We start from the raw sequence: 24,216 nt of genomic DNA, 5'->3' as shown, positions 1-24,216 counted from the left end.
ACTAACAATGTGTAAACATTGCACAAAGAGTGGATGAGATAATACATATATGTGGAGCTCAACCTTGATTTGGACTGAATTCATCAAGTGTAACTGTCTCATTCATGCTTGAGATCCCCTGGTCACAAACAGAATGGCATGTACATCATAGCAGGCTTATCAAGAATAGATCCATGATTGTAATTACTTGCCTATAGGCTAACTGAAATATCAAAATAGACCTAACCAATGAAAAACAGTGACAATGTGGAACAAGTGGCTACTCTTTATTTATCAATTTATTTATCAATTTATATGCTGGTCCCTTCAGCTAACTGAGAAACTGATTTCCAAGGAAGCCCTTAATTTCCAAGAAAGCGCTTAGCTTCAAATGCTTATGTTCTAAAAATCTAAACTTGTTAGGTTTTATATCTTAGATCTAGAGGTATAGCGCATATAGTACAGGAAGGGGCAAAATATAAAAGTGAAGTACCAGAATGAAGACTGGTATACAACCAGCTAAACAAAAGTCTGGCATTTATGTGCAAATTTAAGAGCTTCTTCACTCCCAAAGTATGTCAAAATATACCATGGGTATTAAATGATGAGTTTATTCTTTCATCTAGTAGTTTTTATGATTACCAAACTTAGGAAATCACTTTCTCCTCTTCTTGAAACCTAAAAGATAAGAAAAACATGACATTTTTGAGAGATCAAAGAGAACTCCCACAGAAGCTTAACTTAGTAGCTACATGTATTGTCTTTGACTATTTGAATTGCAAAAACGCAACAAAATACAACAATGTAGTACCCAGCAGCAAATGCTGGTGTTGTGCATAATGTGTCATGTGTGGTAAAATTGGGACTCAACCACGTACAAATGTAACCAAATAGCTGGTCACTAACTCTCCAACAGAGCACTCATCATCACAATGCAGCTGAAGTTCAGTAATTTTCCATCAAGGTTTGCTGTATTCTTCTACATACTATTAGGCACACTTCATATCAACGGGACTGAGACATCCGAAAATCAATGACACAACTCACTATTTAGAATGAAGACTAAGCACAAGTCAGTGCGTCTACTTACCTTTCTTTGCACCTTTCTTTCCCTTCTTAGATGAAGTCCTTTTCCTGCAGGGCGAACATTAGGCAGTGGTCAACAAACATAGTAGATATAACAAAACGTTTCTGTACATTTTCAATGATTCTACTATCCAATAAAGCATACAACTAACATCATATTTTGTAACTATAGTTAATCCTCCACAACAAGATCATCTGACACAAGGTACCTTTTCTTGGAGGAGCTTGCTCCGTCTCCCCCGAACAGAGCGCTGGTGTCACCAAACTTGGTGATCTGGTTTAGAGTGGACACCATCCCCATACTCTGCTTACGCTGTCAAAAGAACATGGAGACTATTGGTCAAGGTTCACAAGATTATCAAAAGAAATGGCATATGAAAAGTACTACAAAAGGAGAAATTTTGAGGTTGAGAATGATTGCTGGAAATGTTCAGTGTCTGTTTCAATCAAGTTGGCAGATATTTTATTTGAAATAAGGTTGCATTTTACATGTACATGCAATTCAGATGATTTTAACACAATTGCATTAAGTACATAGATAATTCATTCAAATCTAAAGCTATTGGTTCATAAATCATATGTAGTAAAAGAGATTAAAAAACAAGAAACCTGCCACATTAAAATAATAAAAGCAATGTCTGATTAAAAAAAATGAATCTTTTTAAAACTTCTTTAACCTTTAACACACTGAAGTGGCCATTTGTCTACAAACTCTCCATTGCTTATGGAGTTAGGCAGTAGGGAGAAGGTTAAAATTAGTTTGCCATCTTATTCAAAACCCTCGCCTTGTTATATCGTCCAGGTCAGGTCGAAATGTGCCCATGGATTATTGAAGGAAATTAAGTTATATTTGTTAATCAAATATTCTCTAGTCCATGCATGCATATCACTCATCTCTTCTATCTAGGTCAAAATAACAACTTATGATATATCTTCTATGTAGGTCAAAATAACAACTTAATATGATATATATTCTATCTGGGTCAAAATAACAACTTTTTATATGTCTTATTATTCATAATAATCTTGATACATCCCAAAAGGAATCTTACTGACAAAACTTTTTCTTCAAAAAAAGAAAGGGAACTGATTTTCTAATGATTAAAGTTTCAACTATGTCCCAAGTGAGTGTACTGTTGGTCTAGGATATGTAAAGATGACTAAGGATAATACAATACACATAGGTCATGAAAAGTCTTTAAAATGACAGTTATAACAAGACTACCTTAGTTTGTCGTTTCTCTTACCTTTTGCTTCTTAGAAACAGCCAGTCGCACAAAGTAATCTTCTTCATACCTGCAAAAAAAGCAGGAGTCAGAAAATTTGAAGCAAAATGTTTCAAGCAAAACAAAGAAAAAAAACAGACTGAAGTGTCAACCATTATGGGAAAGCTGTTCCTTTGAAGTTGTTGGCAGAAAGCACTTAAGCTTACAATTTTGCTGAGCACTTAGGGGGAAACATTAGAGAGAAAAGTGTGAAGATTGCATGGTCAACCAAAATTCAAGCTTGCAGTTTTCACAAAAACAGATAGGTGGCATAACTGCCATGTACATTCAGTTATTTTACAAAAATACTGCCACGCACTTGGTGTAGACACTGTAGATGTCACAGGATTCAACAGTAGTCCATAGGAATTGCTAACATGAAGGGAACACTTACTCTCTCTGGTGTCTGTCATCTTGAGTCTCTACACTTCTACGGAAGCCCACAGAGTCCTGTAGAATGTTTATAAAACAATAAAATCATGCTAGATTTCAACATACAAATAACAAACTTAACCAACTTTGTTGAAATTATGACAGATCCAAACAGTTGCTGCTTGGTAGGTTTCTGCATGATTGACATTCATATATCTCATACATATCAAGCAATACATGTAATGGCACAGACATCTTTCTACAAATATATCCGAGAAATAGCATGCACATTTTACAACAGTACTCACTCTTATCTCCTGTGGTGCATCAGAATGAGCCTCTGTAGGAAAAATTGAGGAAAAGGATACAAATTCATTTCAGGGGTTATTCATTTGACAATCTATGACACAGAATCAGTTGACCCCAAGACCTGAAAGGTCTGTCAGTTGTCCAACAACATTGATAAATTACTTTCTGCCAACTCTGAACTTCACTTCCTGTCACTTTGCCAACTCTGAACTTCACTTCCTATCACTCTGCAGTGAACGTGACTAGCATATGGAAAACACATGATGTGGAAAAAAAGCAAACAGCTTAACAAAAAGACACACTTAAAACAATACATCTGTTCTTGAAGGTGTATATAACATTTCAAAAGAATGTGCTATGTTTTCTAAGTACGTTTTTCCAGGTTCCACAGTTTACCTTTCAGTTCTCTGATGAGGGAACTCCTCAGGGCTCTCTTCCTGGCCTGCTCCTCCTTCTTCTGTTGTTTCTGGACAGGAGTGTCTTCATCTGATAATAAATACACAAAGGAAACAACGATGTTAAATATTCATCATCATTCATTGGTTTGTGCATCTGCAGTCCTGGAAACGACTGTTGAATATTGGTTCTTCTTTTTGACATTTTTCTCTTCTCCATTAATCTGAATGGATATACTTCTCATTTACAAGCAGATGAAGGGATGTATAAAAAGCCTCCAAAAACACTGAGAAAGACTCTACATTTACTTGTGATGGGTGAAAACATAACAGGTGTACAAAAATGTAAGAATGAAAACAACAAATTCTAGTCAAAAACGACAAGTATGAATGTATTGTTTTAGGAGGATAAATATTATAAATGATTGTTGTCACAATAAACTTCTAAAATCTAAAACATCTTAGCTTCATAAACACATTCATCATGGTAATACTTAATCAATGCTATAAAATCATTCAACAAGAACACTTCTGTACCATGAACATGAGAGGCCATTTTGAACATGTAGTATACTGGACATAGTCTTTCTTGGTAAATGCTCTGTCCCTGTCTTCAGTCTTTAACAATATTGAGGAGTGCTTACCATAGTGCATGGGTGCCAGTTTGGGTGGGACATACACTTTGGACTTCCCAGTGTCTTTTTCCTCATCACCTGCCTCTGACTCCTCCTCTGATTCATCCAGCTACAAGGTTAGCAAACATGGATAGACATATTTAAACATTATAATATAGCAGGTTATTAGCTAGCAAGCATCAGTGCGTCTCATGGACGCCCTACACTAAGAAGAAAAGAAGCAATCAGACGCCCTCCTTTTGCAGAGGACACCCAGAGGACACCCTGTTTCTCTGCTAATTACATACACATGTACATGTGTCCCCCCACACACTGTGACTGTTGTTTTATCCTCATTCGAGACTGGGACAGCATAAAAATTGATTGAAATACAAAGCTAACGGTCAACTGTTAATCAATAGAGCCCATTAGGGAAGTCTGGTTCCCCCAATATTTGGAAACCCTGTCTATAAATTCTACCCAAAAGCCAGATGTAGCTTCATCTAGCGATGAAGAGCGAACAACTAAAATCTAGTGACATTTTGAAATCATACCACATGGATCTGCAAAACAAGATACAACTAGCAACAGCATAAGCACAATCACAAAACCCATGTACGTACCTTACTTGTGAGGTTGTCAGGGTTAGGTTTGAATCGCAGTGGATCATTCTCAGCTGAAACAAAGTGTTCATCATAATACGTTATGCTGCATCAGTCAAAAGTACCATTCACTAGTTCTAGCAGTTAAAGGTTATGTAAAGAAACAAAAACATGCATGAGTCAAAAATCATTTTCTGGGCACACAACAATTCATATCACTTTGCCAACATTTTGGATTAATGAAAAAGAAAAAGAATATATAAAAACTGCCTGGCAGCAATAAAAAAAAAATGTTGCTGACTTACAAAGTTCACCCATGGCAGCCATCTTGACCAGTTTGTCCACCTGATACTTCAACTTGTGGTCAATGGGTCTCATCTTCTCCAGGTACTGCAGTATACAAACAAACAGCCAGGGGGCATCATTAAACAGTGAAGTGGCAGAAATGTATCTTTTAAACTATCTCTGAGTTGGAAACCTATAAAGAAACCAAAAGCTTTTGCTTTCAAGATTTTTTATTAGTGTTTGAACAAGATTTAGACAAACCTGATAGCTAAGCACCTTCATCAGCTAACAATACATACTCACAATCCTAGTACAATCGGCTAAAATCCTGGTAATAGCAGGGTCCCCCTCACACACCCTCCTTTCTACATACTCACAGTCCTGATCCCTACAACCCTGGTGATAGCAGGGTCCCCCATGACACACCCTCATTTCTACATACAGTCCTGATCTCTACAATCCTGGTGACAGCAGGGCCCCCCTGACACACCCTCCTTTCTAGACACTCACAGTCCTGATCTCTACAATCCTGGTGATAGCAGGGTCCCCCCTGACACACCCTCCTTTCTACGTACTTATAGAAATAGACATGCCTTCAAGTACAAAGGTTATCAACCCAGGATTGATGTGTTCAAAAATGTGTATTTTCCTAGAACAATCGTAGAGTGGAATTTGTTCTCACCAAGAACAGTAGGAGCATCTTTGCTGGATAGGTTTAAAGAACGCTTGCAGCTAGATGTGCAAAAGTTAGGTGTGACATATCGTTTGGTGTGATAAACCAGCTGCTGCCACACCGCATGTCTGCCAACCTGGTGTGTTACACCGAAGGGCATTACACCATATACAATGTAGTACCAGCTATATACATTGTAGATAGATACTTACAGTTCTGATCTCTACAATCCTGGATACAGCGGGGTCCCCCCTGATGGACGTCCCCTCCACCTTCCTCATCATGATGTACGTGAGGTTGATGAGGTAACTCAGGAGGAGCTGGTACTTGGACTCCAGGAAACTGATGCCCTGGAGATGGAGGATGAAGAAACATTTCAGAAACATTCAATTTGGCTGCAAGACTTTACTCAGAAATTATAAAGCCTATCAGAAATCTTTAAAATTACTGCAGCTGCATATTCATCAATATCAATACCAAATACTATTTACAATATTGGTGTCCTATCAATATTTTCAATTATGTGTATTAGTTTGATATATCAGGTAGAACATATGAGGAAAACATTTTTGTCAATATGGTCTTTCTAATTTAGCCCAACACATATTGTATAACTCAGAGTGGCATATTCCCATCATGGTAGTTTTTAAATTGTAGCAGATTACAATTTATACTTGACTGATAACACATATCATTTCCTACCTTTGCAGTAGATATTTCTCCATCTTTCACTTTCTTCAGCAAACCTTTCGCATGTCCAGTCACGGAGTCCACCTGTGTGAATAACATGCAGACTCAGCTTTAAGTACCTTAAGTACCAGCTGGGCGACTAATGCAGTGGTTACCTGAGGGAAAACGCAGAGCTGTAAGACCTCACACTAGTACTTTATTGACATTGATTGAAAGAGACACTGGACTCACAGGTTCTGCATTGATATCTGCCATGAAGGACAGATTGTACTGGAAAATCTTTATTGAGTGTATCTCACCGGAGTAAATTTGGACGAATGATGATGATGATGATGTCATTGTTTCAAGCCATGAAAGATCAGAAGTTGATAAAATAATATACTGTAGATACATTTAAGTTTACAGTGATTTGATTTCACGGTAGGGAGAAAATTGAGTGATTGCGGTTGTTTTAAATTCATGGTTGAAACAATGGATGGAAAACAAGCATCTTTGGGGTGGTTTCAAGTTCGGGGTGAAGAAGTCACCATGAATATCCATTGACATAAACTACGGCAAATTTAAATAAACTTACAGTATTACTATTTGACCCATCTATTACTTGTTAATAAGGTTTGGCCAACAATGACTTACTTTTATAACTTTTATATTAGAAACAGCATGCAAAACCCACCTGTGTTTTAATGTCATTCAGGACGTCCATTGCCTTTGGAAGATCTTGAGCTATAATCTTTATACAGACAGAGCAAAAATGTGATAAATTCATAACATGATACATTGCAGACGTTTTCAAACTACTAACTAACTAAGTATATTATTAGTATATACTTATTAACTGGTGGATAGACTCTTGTGGGTCAGGTAGGACAGTAGAACTAACTACATGAGGTTGGGCTATGTTATATATCATACTAATAATATATAGATTGGACAGCAGAGAGTGCATGCACTGCTACAAGATCAAGATATATGATATATGAAGTTACATGGAATTTTTTTTATTTTCATCAAAGTCCAAGACCACACCAATTCTTCCGTCTTAAAGACGTTGAAACTCCTGTCTGATGTGATTCCTGTCACTTAAGAATATACCCAGTATGAAAAGGTTATAGTATTTATCATACATGAAACACAAATCTATAATAATTTTTGCGTGCTTTGAAATGAAAACATATGCACGTGCGTGCTACTCAGTTCGAGTGCATGCATGCGTATGACCAAAATTTCCGAAAATTACAACAAAATGTTATGTGTAATCATGGACACACGGGGACCGTTCTTTCCTCCTTCCTTGCAGAGTGAAATGAAGACAAAGGTCCCCGAAGATCACATAATATCTCAAATTTAATGTTCAAACACGTGAGGAGATATTTACCTGATCGTCCGCCATGATGGATTTTTCCCGTGGTGCACCGGTATGGACGAGTCGACTATAGTATATAGGGTTGTTAGGACTATACCATTCTTGCTAATTTTTATAAAAGGAGAAAGCGCGAGTTTTACTTCTGGTGCTGCTGCTCTTCCGCAGCTGAACGAAATAAAAGCTTCCACGGAAGGAAAATTATAGTTTTGCTTCAGTTCACAAGACAGAACCAATATGTGACAGTTAAGTTAAGTTAACTGTTATAAAACAAAGATAGAACCTCCTTGTATATTGAAACTTTTGAAAGAAATGGAGTCTAATTAACGTTAATTCAATCCAGATAAAAATTTGCAATATTTTGTACAATACATTTGTACAATTTTTATGGAGAAATGATGTTCCTATCATCTTGTGTGCAATGTAAAAGTGCGTTTCTGACCTCATACTAGCAACGCCTTCTTCTTCCATTTCCTACGTCAATAGTGTCTACTTTGTGTGTCTACTGAGAAAGATATTTGTCACTCCCACATCATGTAGTCAGTGGACTTAGTATGTCATACAGGAACATGAGCTGATAATGATGCTTTAACTGTTGACCGATGAACGATCACGTCATACTTGTTCACACAGCACATATGTTACTATCAAACTTCCTTGGTCTTCTGGAGATCAGCGGATGTTGTAGCCTGTATGATCATGCTGACTATTCTGAGACCAGCGCTTCGGCACCAGGCCTAACATGCCCCTGAATATTTTTGCCTCAGACTTCCTTATACACTCCTAGGACTTATAACCTAAGACTTTTAATTGAATTCAGACAAGGCTGTCGGCGGGGTGGGCTTAAAGTTGGCCAGGCGGCGATAGAAGACCATAGAAGGGGGGCCTACAAGGTCTTTTCCATAGACCGCTAAATTGTTGTATGGAACGTTATCGGTGCATTCTGCATGTACGTATAGGGAAATTGGCGCCTGAATTAAGCGTAAAGTGAAGTTAGCCTGGCGAATTTTACATAATAAGTAGCCGCTGCCATTCTGAATTTAGCAGTCAGAGAGCGTTGCGGGCCTCCATAGAAGCTTACAGTACCGAGAAGTGACAGCCCTGGGGGGACTGGTAACCAGGCTGTAGCTGTTACTGACGCCCACAGATTAACGGCAGGAACTTCAGGCTCCCATCAAAATGTTTCAGATTCTGTGTCAACAAAAACGGTTGCCTCGTCATTGTCAATACAGCACAGGTCTTTATATATAAATAACACATTTCTCGGTCGGCGGATTTCTTCAAAGACCCTTCAATGTCTAATTATAAAGAATACATAGTGTGTATGGGGAGCGTCACTATCAAAATTTTTTTCTTTTAACATTTTTCCTTATAGCAGCAGTCAATACAAATGTAAGGCCCAGAATGATTTATTTGAATTATTTTGCTAACGATTTTACGGCCCCTTTCGGAGAGAAAATGGTATGCCCCGATCTTTGTACGGCGGGATCACCTGAGGGCGTGGCCTCCGCTAAATGTCCTAAATGGGGCAAGCCGCTTACTCATCCAGGAATAACCAACCCGATATTTTCTCTTATCAGTGGTATTTCTTCTGCGTCATTTCCGGTCAGGAAACACCTTAAACCGGAACAGGTTATCCGGTAAGTCTTAAATATGCCTTAAGGCAATGCGGGTGCAGACTTTATAAGACACCGTACCTGGGATGCGCCAGTGGTCACCTGTTGTACCTGCCGCAAGTCACGCCGCTAGAAAATCTCTCGACTGTACAGGAAACGTCACAACAACAGCTGACTTTCTATCCCGCGGCTCCTGTTGTCCCGGTAACCGACAGACACCGACGCCCGAATTTCTGCGGCCCTTTCACAACTTGAACGTGATTGATTCGCCGTAAAATCAGCAAAAAGGTGAAGTCATTCGTGTGACAAGGACGTCCACCCAGGCGGCCCCTGCCCTATCCTCCCGACTCAAGTTACAAAGCTCACTTCTCAGACAGCCGGGCGGGCGAGAAGCTTCGAAGACAATATGTCTGCGTTTTTGGACTTCAGGAACCCGACGTTCAGGTCGTTTGCCTTCTACTGTATGATCCTGGTGCTGAAAATGTTTACGGTATCCATCATCACAGGGCAGCTAAGACTCAGGACTAAGGTGAGTGTTGTTTTAAAAGTCTGCCGTTTGTTTTTCCTTGTACTCGGGAGAGATTAGGCGTGACTATCAGACCAGGGGAAAGCTCGTTACCGATTCCTTTCCTCCTTGAACTAGGGCCGTTCTAAAAATCCGCGGAATGTTGTTATATTTTGGCAGACGCCTACTCGTGCACACAAGAATTAGAGCTAAACATGTAGGTGGAGAGGTTGTCGAGTTGATTCTTTTGTTCTTTACTGGTCCTTCTTGTGAGATTTTATCTTTCTCAACTCGGACAGGAGGCGCACGACAAGACAAATTGACACCGTGGTTTGTATGTTTGGGCTTCGATAGCCCCCAGGCGTCTGGAACCAGTAGACTTTATCTTGAAACCCTGACTAGGCAGAAATTCAAGACAGACGTACGTTCCAGGGAAAACACCCACGGCTCACTGAAGTTTCTGCCTTTTATTCAACACATGTGAAAGACTAGTCGCCTAATTTCTCGTGTCTAATATATTCGAGCGAAAAACGATCTTGTTTTTGGCCTGTTGCCTCTTTTATGACGAAGTAATGGGCAGAGTGATCACCAGTTGATATGGTGCCTTGTATTTGTATCGCTGACTCATTGTCAAGATACTTTTACGATATAATCATTACCTCCGTCGATAAAGTTTCAATAGATTTTGATAATCTATTCTACACGCTACATCGTTCTACTTCTTGACGTGACGTAGGTTAAGTATTGGTCTCCTTAAGAGAGCCCCTTAGCTTGTAGGTGCTTTTGGAAGTCAGTCAAGCCTGACCTAGGAGCCAAAAATTATTACTGAAAAGTCTTTTGACGTGTCTCATGACGTAACTCGTCTCAGTGTGTTGATATCCACCATAATCTGTCTGTTCTTAAAGGGAGCAATCAATGACGTCACAAAAGACGCCCAACCCTGTCCCGTCAGAATCAGACCAGGGATGGGCGATAATCTGGCAGCTTTGATTGGTCGGTCGTGCGCGCCATTCCGGTTGGCACACGGGCGTGAAGCGTGCCTCTTTTCTTCCCTTTGAAGCGGAACACTCCTTCTAGTGTTTGACATTGCCATTGACTGTGTTGACATTTGTCACATAAATAACAGCTTTGCAAGAAAGGCTGTATAAAATGGGGGGCGCCACTTCGGGTAAGACCTTGGCATACCTCCAACTTCAACAGATGTCGTGTATACCTCAGGAGTTTCTAATACATAATTCACTCCATATGAAGGAAGAGGTACTGATATCAAATAATATTTCTCTTGTAAGAGAGGAACGTGCATGTGTATTCTACGGTGTGTGTGTGTGTGTATGCGCGTGTGTGTATGCGCGCGCGCGCGCGCGCGTGTGTGTGTGTGTGTGTGTGTGTGTGTGTGTGTGTGTGTGTGACAGTCATGCACATGATGATAAGAAGCATATGTGCTATAGCTAGCAAATACATGCATCAAATTGTTCTGAAAAGTCTGTGAACTCTATATGGTGTATATCAGGTGTAGCTGAAGCATTGTCAGAACGATAAAGGCACTAAAGGCTTACCGCCCGACAGAATTATGATTTCCAACTCAGACGACAAATTTACACAGTGCACTAAAAAGCTGTGTTAATTGACGTAAGATGAAATATTGCTCGGATCCTTTTGTGCTCAAAGCAGGAGATTTGTTTAACTAAAAGCCGTGCTGTTTAAATAACAAGGTTACGTAAGTGTGTGTTAAAACATCGGACCATGATAAAGCAAAATCACGGCTTTCGAGCTCACCGAGTAGAGCACAGTGCCTTTATTGCTATTGCTAACTGCTAGTTATTTTCTGAATATGTGTATCATATTATTTGTTTTCATTTAAACGATTAAAAGTACTGTATAATAATGTATGATATCCGCTAGATACGCCATATTTCATCTAACTTTTTGTGATTGAGGAATTAATTCTAACGCTAGGGGGCGCATATGTTCTCTGATGTGCAGGCTATCGATCGGATCAAATTTTTGATAAGATTTATTTGTTTCACCAGTCGTTCTTAAACCCGGAGGACGCCGACCGTCATGGTGGACCGGAGTTCGTCAGGAGTCACCCGGATGTAGACAGGGCTGTCAGGTGGGTGGAACGACGTCATCAGGTGGCGTGTTTAAAACTATGCATTCTTTTACGACTGAGTATTACGGTTGATGATGAAGTATGTTTATCTTTGCATGGACTGCTTGTAATCATTAGTATGCGTCAAGTTTTTATCATTTTTTCAACATGATAGGGAGATAACTCACCGACGTTTGGACCTTTTACATCGGAATTTGACCTACTTTTTGACGCACACTAGCTGAGAGTGGGTGGAATACCTGATGAACGCCGTTGGATGCGGCGTCATATTTATTTTGTGCATACACGTTTAGTATAAAGTCAATTATGTATCATACCAACACTTGAGCTATCATTGAGAAGTCCCTATTTTCTTCTCTCCCTGCAGGACTCACCGTAACGACTTGGAGAACATCCTTCCCTTCATCGTTATCGGGTTTTTCTACGTTCTGAGCTCCCCGAGCCAGACTGTAGCCGCCTGGCACTTCCGCCTCTTCACCGCAGCCCGCCTCATGCACACCGTGGCCTACCTTGCAGCTCTGAAGGCTCCCACCAGGAGTCTCTCCTACACCGCCGGACTGGTCGTTTCTATTTCTATGGCCGTACAGGTCATTCTGACGTCCTGTGTGGCAAGCCGTTGAAAGAACAATATCAAATAGAACGATAACTTCTCGTGAAGTTTGATCGTGAGATGTTCTGCTCCCAATATGAACTTCTAGGCTAGTGGCCTGCAGATAACGTTCCTACGTCAACCGTAACTATTATTTTATTCAACTCCTCACTCCGGTGTATAGAGCGGCGCCCATCTATGTTTCTATTGTGATTGGGCCACGGCGTTGTGCATGCAGTACAGAGTCATATGCTAGGCTTAATGACAAAGATAAGAAGTTCCACAACACATGCTTTATTACAAAACGGATCAATTGTGCTTGTACATAATACATAGTAGAGGTGAGCAAAAAAAATTGAACTGAGTTAAGTACTACGTTTAGTTCAATAGTACGTCTATGAGCTTCGTGGTGATCAGTAATAAGCTTCGTATTGTTAGCATTTACACATTCACAACTTGAGTTCAAACGATCTAGCACGCACCTACATGGCTTTAAGCACAATCTTTACTATCACGCGTTGAATATGAGTCACATGCTTTCACGTATTCATCGAAAGAACTATGTTAAATATCATCCTTCATCCTTCTCGCCATGACTTTCCATCTAAACATCATTGTAGTATGCATCATTTGCTATAATCATAAATGATTCTCAAAATATCGTCAGTATGAATGACTTACTTTACACTAAATACACAACGACCAGCTATGTGCATATAAGTATGATTTTTTATTTTTTTTATTTCTTCTTTTTTGGCGACTTTGCCTTATCTTACAAGATAACAGTGAAAGAAAAATGAAAACAATATGCACTAAGCAAGAGTTATGTGTTCTTGGCCATCGAGTCATTCAAAAAGTCAGTTAGAATTTTTGATGAGAAGTAAAGTAATCATGATATATGATTATGCATTACAAGGGAGTCGATTACACTCAGTGCACCCCATATAATCAATACTACATGCGACATCGATGGAGACCGGCTAAAGCCCCTGTCACACATTCGGGACTTCTACACAATCTTGCTCCCAATCACTAAAGACTAAAGACTATGACCTGTGACATGTCAGAGCCTCGTGAATCATGAATATCTTCGCAAGTTGTACGCTCAAGTAAGCAGTAGGTCTTGTAGATGAACGTTCGTGTTTTCCTGTTGCCGTCGTCTCTGGATCCAGATCAAGCCAAGTCAAATCTCTCATATTTCAATCCGATAATGTTCGTAGATAGATACACAAAACAAGTCTTTACAAGTTCGACGATGTAGCCAGATGAGCTAAGCCCAGCCGATGTAGTGGCGTCATGGCGACGTAAATGATAAATACTTCCTCACAGTCTCCCTTCAGACCGCGGTATCGTACGTAGATCATGCTGGCTAGTCACAAATCGAGTTGGCTTTAGTGGCAAATACCTCAAGTCAGATGCCACATATAAACACACTATGCGAGTGTGGCACATTTACACGTTATGTCATATGTATTTGTCAGGGTAACGTTACATTACACAGGTCAGCCATGCACCCAAGGCAGTCCAAACATTTTTGGTTTCGTGGTGAGCTGTATCGATGGCACGACTTTAAGAGACAGACTCAGCTTAACGATGATTCAAGAGCATGGCTCCTATCTCTTGTAGCACTTCACAACCTTGTCACAGGTATGATGCCACATGTCCATGAGAGCAGATCGCTTGCAATGCAGTACTGATATGAATATGCATATAATATACCCCGACATGTCTGTTCTTGTGTAATGGTGATGTAACGTTGGTTAACATAAATTCGCGGGGTACTTAAATTCGGGATTTTTCGAAAACGGGGTGTTTAGGGATATGTGCTAGATGCAACATCAGTAATACCGCTAGAAATGCAAACTTGACAGACTAACGCATTCAGAACACTGTCTGAAAAGCTTCGATAACCATGCATTAGAAGTTGGCTACGTCAAAAACTCTCCGTCCCTTATTGTCACAGTCTGAGGGCTTCGTGGGAGAATTATATGTACATAGTTGTTCGCTGGTTTATAAGACAAATGTCACATCCGCTTCCTGCTAAACACAATTATTTACAATACAACTTATTAGAATCTCTTTTGCTAACCTACAACTGGACTCTAAGTGTGATTAATCATCAAAACGCCTCTTTGTTGCTACAACCAATGGCTACGGCACTACGGTGAATTTTCCCGCCGCCATATTCGTTACCCAGAATCCTGCTATTCGGCAGACGACAAACGTTTGCGAGGAACACTTTTTTGTCTAAATGTTGTGTGTGATAGTGGACTGATGGCGATATTTTCCTCAAAGTTTGCTCTTAGGACAAGCAGAAACACATGGACATAGTAGTATTACCATTTCTACGGCATCCAGCTAACGCCCCGATGAATAATGTACAAATTTCCATGACGGTGGGGGTGAACTTTGAGTGACGTTCTACCGACTCAACACACGGGTTGTTCCCGAAGGCCTGATGCGTGCGGTACGGCCGTTTTTTCGTGTATTTTTTTGCTTGGACACGTCTATATCCATAGCACTCTCCTCAAGCCAAGGATGGAACGAATAGCTGCTGTATAAAATGTGATTAGCGGTAAGATATTCAAGACGAATCTTCTCTCCCGAATTAATGTGCCCCCCTGTCCGACAACACCGCCATTGTGCGTGCGGCGGACGGTAGTTTCAAGTTGAAATATTATGGTGTCAGCACGACAAGAGACAAAATCTACCATATATATGATTAGTGGAAAGATAGTACATGATACTGACAGAATAATAGAAAAAAAGGATGGTTTATTGTTCTGCTAGATTGATTTCAGTCAACCATTATCGGAAAAATCCCGAATTTATGTTACCCAACGTTACCGTTGAAGCTGCATTGTAAGTTCGGAACTGGTAGGTTTATGTCATCACAGACCAAGGCGTCCGGACGTCCAGACTTTAAATTTAAAGTATGACTGTCCTCCACTATACCCCGCCATGTCTGTTCTTGTGCAATGGTGATGTACCGTTGAAGCTGCATTGTAAGTTCGGAACTGGTAGGTTTATGTCATCACAGACCAAGGCGTACAGACGTCCAGACTTTAAGGTGTGACTGTCCTCCACCATGGGTCCGACGGACAGACCGGGATTCCAGTTCCAGACTGAATCTTTGATCCTGAGACTAGATCACCGCACGCCACGTATTTAGGATCTGTCCATAATGATTGCTTGGAGGGAAGTTGAGTTGAAGATTCGATATCACCACAAAACTGTCTTTTCTTAATATGTTTCCACCCACCTGATACCATTTATCTTTTACTCCAATATTTTGAAGTCTGACATGTCACAGCTCATCAGTGCATTGTTACAAACTGTCAGACTTTGCATACCCTTTATTTTGTTTTTAAACCACGGTTATTATATGACTTTAGCTTATTCGCCCCATTAGAATGGGCATTGTCATGTGCTATGCTACTACTTCTACACACATATATATGATTTCTACTATACTCACAATGGAATTCAATGAGCTATAAGCTGCGGGTTTGAATAGTACTATACCGATACTACTAGACATCTGAGGAAACGCTAGAATATAAAACCAATTATACCCCCATTCCACTAGGATGGCGGTCTCACCGAGCGCATTCTGGGACCTCAAATTTAACAGAGCGCTCGGAGAATTTCATGGATAGAAATCGAATCTTTTTACACTTTGTGTGTTTTGTTGTCTTTTCAGTCATACTTTTACATTTTGCATGATATTCAAATGATAAGATCAAGGATTAGAAAAATCTAATTAATTCTAGTGGAATGTGGGTCTTAATCATATTCATGCTTTCGTTTCAGCCCTTGTTTGCTAAGTATTCCCTAGTTAGTGTACATGCTATGTTGGCCTGTTGTAAGCTCAGACTCTATAGCAGTCTGCTACGGAAGCTATGATAAGCCCCAAATGGGTTTAACAACCACCCACCCACATCACAAACACACACATACATACATACATACAAAAAGATTTAACCTTCATCTCTTCTCGAATCCTCCCACACCCTTTGCAGTATCATACAGATCAAAACGAGTAGTCAACCCCTTACTTCCTCATTAACAAGTCCAAAATCAATACACATCAATAGTTTGAATAAAATAGTGCTGTAATAAAAGCCCTGGAAACATGATATGACTCTCTGCATGCTATCTTCAAATACATTACATTGATGTTCAAGAGAATAGTTATAAAGATACGCACGACATCAAAATCCATCTAAAGTACAAGATGCTCAAATCAGCGTCACATGAATAGTCAAAATGCCTTTCTCTTCATATCACCTACCATTTGTTTTATCTTAATGATATAAGATTATCTTTATGATCCTAGAATTTTGAAGTTTTATTTAGGCTTGTCACTCCTTTTATGTAAACATATCCCCTCCTCTGCAATTAATGCCAGTCACCCAATCGTCCATCTGAACCATGAGCGTAAACGTTCACTTCAGGAAACTTTACTTTAAAGGGAAAATAAAAAAAAATCAATTTTGCTTTTTAACTTCCCGTGGGCACTGCCATTATATCAATAATAGTCCTCCTTCTTTTGGTAGAAGTATAGCTATGGAATTACCCAAATATATACATTAATGACATACTTGTGTTCCGCGTTTCCCTAGACATGCTTAGGTTTCAGAAATGTAGTTAAATGTGCAAGTTTTCTTACGTACAAATGTGTGAAAATTGTTTAAATCTCCAAGGAAAAGGTGCAAGCAAGACCCTGAAAAGTTTGGGAATCGCACTCGGGAGGGTCAGACAGTCCTTTGGCTTGTGGCCATGGAAGATCTGCTAGTGTTGCAAATGTTTCCGTTTTTCCAGATGTCGTAACTGAATTTGGTGGCACGAAAACAGAATTTTGTACCAGGCTCCTTGGGTTGCTGTAATTGATTAGTCGGAGTTACATGTTGGCCGGCTACATATGGTTTGCTCTGGCAAATTATTCTCCTTATTTGGTCAATTTCTTTTTCAATTTCAGCATCCCTTGGAGTCTGTTGCTAGTGTTAAAGACTATAAAAACAGATGCAGAATGATGTTGTGGACCTATTTCGACACGATGAGGTAGCAGCCTCCTATCTTATAAGGACTCTGTGGGTTGTTGTTTGCAAACGTCGGTGCGTATTAGTTGTAGAGACACACACAATCTAGTGATGTCCTTGCCGTGCCTATCCTGACACACATCAAGGACCGAGGCAACGGACCACTTTCATACCAAATATATCTCTCGGTGCAATACAAGAGAGCTCATGATATGGCATGCAAGACGAATGCATATGCAGAGAAACCTTTTTATAAGAATAATATGCTTCAGTCGACGATATTTTCTAGGTAAAATAATAATGAGTTTCTGTGTTATGATGTAATTTCTTATGAAGAAGTTATGTTTGCAAGTGGTGCCGCTCATGAGCTCAGATAGGTGAAAAGAAATTTAGTTTGTGCCACTGATTTACACTTCCAATATCTTGCGATCTTGCGATGGAGGGTCAAAAGGACCAACTAGAGTTCCACGACCTCATACCTTCGCCAAATGATTTGGTCAAGCCAAGCATTTAATTTCCTTTCATTTATTTATCTATTTCCCAAGAAAAAATCACACTCAGGCCTAGCGCCTGCGGCCTGTTAAAATTTGTGTTGAAATTGCCGATATGCACAAAATGCATGAGCAGCCAGGCTATTTTCTATCAGGGAACAAGGCAACACACCACTTTCGTACCAAACATATCTCTCGGTACAATACGAGAGAATTCATGATATGGCAAGACGAAATCAATACATATGCTGAGATACATTTTTGTAATAATGAAATGCTTCAGTTGACGAAAAATAACAATGAGTTTCTGTGCTGATTTGATGTTAATTTCTTATGAAGAGGAGGTAATGTTTGCAAATGGTGCCGCTCAGATAGGTCACAAGAAAAATGTTGTTTCTTCATCCCGAAATGATTCAGTAAATTGCTAACGCTAGAGAATTTTAGAAAGTGATGGATAACGTAACATGACCAGATATCGTGCGCTACCAATTAATGTCCACTTTGAGTCATGTCCACATGTCGAGGGTCAGACAGTCCTCAAACGTGTGGTCATGGAAGATTTGACCCACGAGTAGGCATGAACAATCAGTGTGTTGCAAGTATTTCAGTTTTTAGAGATATCGTAACTGAATTTGGTGGCAAGAAAACAAAGGTTTGTACCAGGCTCCTTGGGTTGCTGTATACTTGATAAGTCGGAGTTACATGTTGGCCGGCTACTCACATGGTTTGATCTGACAAATTATTTTCCCTTTTTGGTCAATTTCTTTTCTTTGTCAATTTCAGCATCCCATGGAGTCTGTTAGAGACTATGAAAACAGAACGATGAGCCTCCTATCTTGTAGGGACTCTGCGGGTTGTTGTTTGCCAACGTTGGTGTGTATCAGTTGTAGAGACACACGCAATCTAGTGATGTCCTTGCCTTGCCTACCCTGACATACATCAGGGACCGAAGCAACAGACCACTTCCATACAAACTATATTTCTCACTACGAGACCATTCATAATATGGCAAGACGACTACATGTGATATTTTCTAACAAAAAAAAACAATGATGAGTTTCTGTGATCCTACCAAATATATCTCTCGTTGCGATATGAGAGAATTAATGATATGGCAAGACGACTGCATATGCTGAGATAACTTTTGGTAATAATAATGATTCAGTTGACGATATTTTCTAAGAAAAATGATAATGAGTTTCTGTGCTGATTTGATGTAATGTCTTATGAAGAGGAGGTCATGTTCGTAAATGGTGGCGCTCAGATAGGTCAAATTTAAAGAAAGTTAGCTTGTGCCACTGATTGACAGTTCCATTATCTTGTGATCTAATAGAGGGTCAAAAGGACCAACTAGAGTTCCACGACCTCATACCTTTGCCAAATGATTTGGTCAAGCCAAGCATTTACTTTCCTTTCATTTATTCATTTCCCAAGAAGAAATCAAACTCAGGCCTGCGGCCTGAAAAAATTTGTGTTGAAATTGAAGATTGAAATTGCACGTATTGCTTGAGCAGCCGGGTTATAATTCAAAACACTTACTAGGTTTGTGTAAAACTGTTATTTCTGCACCCTGCAATGTTCAGCAAATGGCTAGAGCTAGAATTTTTTAAAAAGTGATAGATAGATGAAGCAATAACGTGTCCTATGGCGTCTCGTGGCCCTCTCCTGGTATCTCCCATGACCAGTAGGTGTTAGGCAGTGTGGAGAGGGACGCGGGCCGTGGTGTTACGGGTTTCTTCCCCTGGGATCTCCCGTGGCCAGTAGGTTTTAGGCAGTATGCAGAGGGATGCACCCTGTGGTGTGTTAAGGGTTCCCTCCACTGGGATCTCCCATGGCCAGTATGTGTTAGGCATTGTGACGAGGGGGAAGGACGTACGCCGTGGTTTGTTACGGGTTCCCTCCCCTGGGATCTCCCATGGCCAGTAGGTGTTAGGCAATGTGACGAGGGGAAGGGACGTACGTCGTGGTGTGTTACGGGTTCCCCTCCCTGGGACCTCCCAAAGCAAATAGGTATTAGGCAGTTTGAAGAAGGCGACGTTAGCTCCCATGACGTCTTTGGACAGGATTTCATCTGTGACGTTTGCGTATATCCTCACACCTTGGTCAGCAGGCTGGGATACCAAAGGCAAAGCTGTTGTCATCTGTCTACGGGCTCTTATGCCTTCGACCTCTGGAGCGTTTCTATAGAAAGGGTTTTGCTGGGGTGTGCTCTGTCCAGCTGATCCATATGTGACAATGGATCTTCCACACCGGTACCTGCGTGGATCATGTATCCTGTTTCTGACAACATGAAGCGATAACTCTGCCAGAGAAGCATAGAAGGGGTTGGGACCGCTGTCATCTGGTATCTCACTGTAAGTTGGCCGTATCACTCCGGAGACGGGGTCATCTGGGATCTCCCAGTATACGTTTGGGAGGACAGGCAGAGGTCTCTGAGCAGAAGCTATGTCATCTGGGATCTCACTGTAAGTAGGTTCGATGGAATGCAGGACAGCAGGCAATGACCTACACGAGGCTGCGTCATCCGACGCCATCTTGCTTGAAAATGTAGGGAGGGAAGACGACCTTAACAAGCCGGGGAAGGCAACACCTGGGGGGATTGTCCAAATGTGACCATCGTCAGCGGCTCTTTCCTCCTCACTGCACACCTTCCATAATAACACTGACACCAGGACCAGGCAGAACACTGCCGACACAACAACTGAGATAAGAAAATAATCTGGTGCTGGAGGTCCTTTAAGATATGGTTCACTCGTGGTACTCACCTGAAGTGTAGGGTGATCCTTCTGTGTGTAGTCTTTCTTAGTAGTTTCAGGGTAGTGTGTGTAGTCTTTCTTTGTAGTTTGGCGGTAGTGGGTCTGATGTTGGATCGGGGAAACGTTAAAGAAAAACTTCGTGTGTTCACCTCTGGTGAGATGAATGCAGGTGATGTTCTTTGTGTTGTCATGGGTGGCCTTTGTGGCGGTGAGTGTGCTTGTGTCTTGTGTCTGGAAAAATGACATGGCAACATCTCCAGAGGCTGTATTTTGTGTAGCCATGGAAACCAGTCGGGAGATTGAGTTTCCCACCAAGCCCACTGTAATGCCCCCATCGTATTCCCAAACCTTCCTGCACTGCTCAAACGTGTTGGGGACCAGTTTGTCTTCTACAGAGTCGTCGGTAGCCAGGACAACTGCAGGGGCCTGGATGGAGATGGTGCTCTGAGAACTATGATCACCGCAAGATTTCCCAGGGTTGACCGCTCCTAAATCGATGTTGCCAGACACATTGTTTGATGAGTCAAACATCCATCCAAACGAGAGTCCGTTAGCGTTGTACCTGACACAGAATAGGAACTTTGGCACCTCAACGACCAATGTAACTGACCATCTGAACACACTGGTTAACCGACCTATGCTCCACTTTATTATGTGTGGCGTTGCATCATGGACAGACAACAACCTACCACTGCTGACATGCAGCGTTGAGAGCGAAGACTGTCCCCACAATACCTCTCCATCCAAATATGACAGATCATTGCCACTCAGGTCTAAACATGTCAGTTGCAAGTGTTGGAATGACCCCGGGGAAATGCTATTGATTGCATTCGAACCCAGGATCATGATCTTGATACGTTTTAGCCCAAAGAGCCAGGCAGGGTCTACAACCTGTAACCGGTTGTTCTCTAGATCCAACAGATACAGGCGAGTTAGGGGCACGAAGCTCCCTGGCTCTATCTGTGCGATATGGTTGTTGGACAGAATCAGCACCATGAGTTTCTCCAAATCAGTGAACCAGGTCTGTTTGACGTTTTTTAACCTGTTAGAATCTAGGGACAGGTTTTCGAGATTGGAAATCCTAGCGAAAGTGTTGTTCTCCACATCAGTGATTTTTGCATCTATCAGACCAAAAGTACCAACCATATAATGCTCGAACGGTGCGAGGCTCTTTGCCGACAGGACATGGAATGGGTATCCTCTTATAGCCAAACCATTGACCCCAGCAAGAAAAGGGAAGGGACTTTTAGAGGAACCAATCCCGTTCAGGACCCCACACAGGACACACGTATTTGTGCCAGGGGCATAAAGTACACGCCTGGTTTTCAAAGGCATGCAATCTTGCCATCTGGCTGTCTTACACTGAGGAAACTGCTGGCCATTCGAATAGGTGGCTGTGCTTATCGAGAGAAACAAGAATAAAATGACTACGTTTTTCTTCGCGCAACATTTTACATACATTCCGTCTATTTGTATCTAAACCTTTCATCGGAGAAACTGTTAGTCACTTACTTACAGTTTGTGTACTTGATCCGCACATTTTTAACCATCATGGACAGGTTGACGATCAGCTGAGCAATTCTTTTTCCTAACGTTATATTTCTCGGTATCTAACAAGCTTTGGCCATCGGCTGTTCTGTCGTCTGTACATTCACTGTATTTATCTAACAGACTAGTATTATATGTTTATATGAATCTAGAGCACTGAAAAGATAGCTGCTGTTATTGGTCAGATAGCCAGACTAATTTGATGAAGAAGGTAATGACGTCAAGTAATAAATCGTATGCTATGCTTAAGCAAAATGATTGTTTTTTGTTTGTGTTTTTTTATTGGCATATTTGAAATGCATAAATTCCTGAAATCTGTCAGAAACAAGAAAGAAGGACGCTAGAAACCTGTAAAAGGAAAACAACATCGGAGGATCAGTGTGTGGCTATGAAAAGAATGAGCAACATATATAGTCCAGTTCACAATGCACCCGCTAAAGGGCATGTTACCACTATCCAAGTGTGACTGATTGTGGATAGCCAACAGTACATATAACGTTGGGTAACATAAATTCGGGATTTTTCCGATAATGGTTGACTGAAATCAATCTAGCAGAACAATAAACCATCCTTTTTTTCTATAATTCTGTCAGTATCATGTACTATCTTTGCACTAATCATATATATGGTAGATTTTGTCTCTAGTCGTGCTGACACCATAATATTTCAACTTGAAACTACCGTCCGCCGCACGCACAATTACGGTGCTGTCGGACAGGGGGGCACATTAATAGACCTCTTTCCAGTTACGGCGGCCATTCTGAATTTCCCGGGGTCAGCTGGGGGTCATGCACCAAAGTGAGGCTGAGGCTGTACTTGGATAAGCCTGCCCATAGTTAAGACATAGGAATTCCATCCTTGGTGGTACATTTTGCGCCTCTAAGGTGAAATGCTGCGGTACATGCACCTGGCATGTGTAGAAAATATTGTTGTGGACATTTGGACTTGATTTTGGCTAAATTCTAATTCATTTTTCACACTTTTTGACGTGTGAATTCAGAAAATTATCGAATGCTTATATCCCCCATTTGTCCTTTGCACAGATGGAACCGCGTGAAATCGCACAAAAACCTGCACCGACATCTGGTTTATTTCCTTTTGGGAAGAAATTAAAGTTCGGTGGTTGTTCTAAACTTTCAGTGTCTTCATAATTCTATCATCATGATGTGATATATAGGTATGCCATATTTGGTGCTACATTTTGCCCCTCTAGGGTGAAATACTGTGGTACATGTGCCGGTTATGTGTAGAAAATATTCTGGACTTTTGGCTGAATTTTTTTTACACCTTTTGATGGGTGACTTGGAAACATTTTAATAGCATCGGTGTTTGCATTAACATTGTAAATCAATTTTTACTTTGCATCGGTGAGCGTGGTATGCTGTAATAGCTGATCACTAGTAGGATTAAACCCTACAAAAACATGAAAATACACCCAGCTGGCATCCTTGTGGGTAGTAAGTTATTTTGTAGAAAGACATTTTCCGACAATTTCTGGATGCCAAGATCCCGTTCTGAAAACTAAGCTCCATGGGGAGGGCAGAACTTAGTGGGAAGGCAGGGTACGCAGGGTGCGCCCCTTGCTTACCCTTATGTCAGTTTGCTCCGATGATATTTAGTTTTAGCGACATAAACTTACACAAAAAGTTGAGTCCAGATCATTGTTGGATGAAATTTAGCAGATTTAGTTTCTGTTAGATTGACAATTTCTGAATTTCTGAGATTGGCATGGCAAAAAATCTTAATTCTACCACTGTATGCCTGGTGCACGTGCAAGCTGGATTGACCCACACGCCAGGTGTTTATGCCTAACAAAAACATGCACATGCTGGTTTGAGATTAGTGTGGGTAGAAATTTACTATATTTTCACTTAAAGCAAATTATGGTTTAAGATCTTTGTCTACTAGATAGAAATTTAACAGTAT

At 40.7% G+C, this 24,216-nt stretch overlaps 2 protein-coding genes across 2 annotated transcripts; one reads left to right on the top strand and one right to left on the bottom strand.

The window, feature by feature from the left end:
• Positions 1 to 249: 249 nt before the first annotated feature.
• LOC136439442 (neuroguidin-A-like) lies at positions 250 to 7,738 on the bottom strand. The gene is made up of 14 exons (XM_066434892.1): positions 7,646 to 7,738; positions 6,944 to 7,000; positions 6,283 to 6,354; positions 5,793 to 5,930; positions 4,928 to 5,012; positions 4,644 to 4,696; positions 4,051 to 4,150; positions 3,408 to 3,497; positions 3,011 to 3,042; positions 2,725 to 2,780; positions 2,313 to 2,361; positions 1,275 to 1,378; positions 1,070 to 1,113; positions 250 to 657 (listed from the first exon to the last, which is right to left on the bottom strand). Exons 1-14 carry the CDS (start codon positions 7,658 to 7,660, stop codon positions 635 to 637), a joined length of 918 nt encoding a protein of 305 aa, XP_066290989.1. The 5' UTR covers positions 7,661 to 7,738; the 3' UTR covers positions 250 to 634.
• Positions 7,739 to 9,189: 1,451 nt separating this feature from the next.
• On the top strand, positions 9,190 to 13,173 carry LOC136439448 (prostaglandin E synthase-like). The gene is made up of 3 exons (XM_066434899.1): positions 9,190 to 9,775; positions 11,782 to 11,864; positions 12,232 to 13,173. Exons 1-3 carry the CDS (start codon positions 9,653 to 9,655, stop codon positions 12,482 to 12,484), a joined length of 459 nt encoding a protein of 152 aa, XP_066290996.1. The 5' UTR covers positions 9,190 to 9,652; the 3' UTR covers positions 12,485 to 13,173.
• Positions 13,174 to 24,216: the final 11,043 nt, after the last annotated feature.

This window comes from Branchiostoma lanceolatum, chromosome 7 (genome assembly GCF_035083965.1).
Source record: "Branchiostoma lanceolatum isolate klBraLanc5 chromosome 7, klBraLanc5.hap2, whole genome shotgun sequence".
NCBI classification, from domain to species: Eukaryota; Metazoa; Chordata; class Leptocardii; order Amphioxiformes; family Branchiostomatidae; genus Branchiostoma; species Branchiostoma lanceolatum.
The sequence above is the reverse complement of the archived record's forward strand: the minus strand, read 5'-3'. Positions and strand labels throughout refer to the sequence as shown.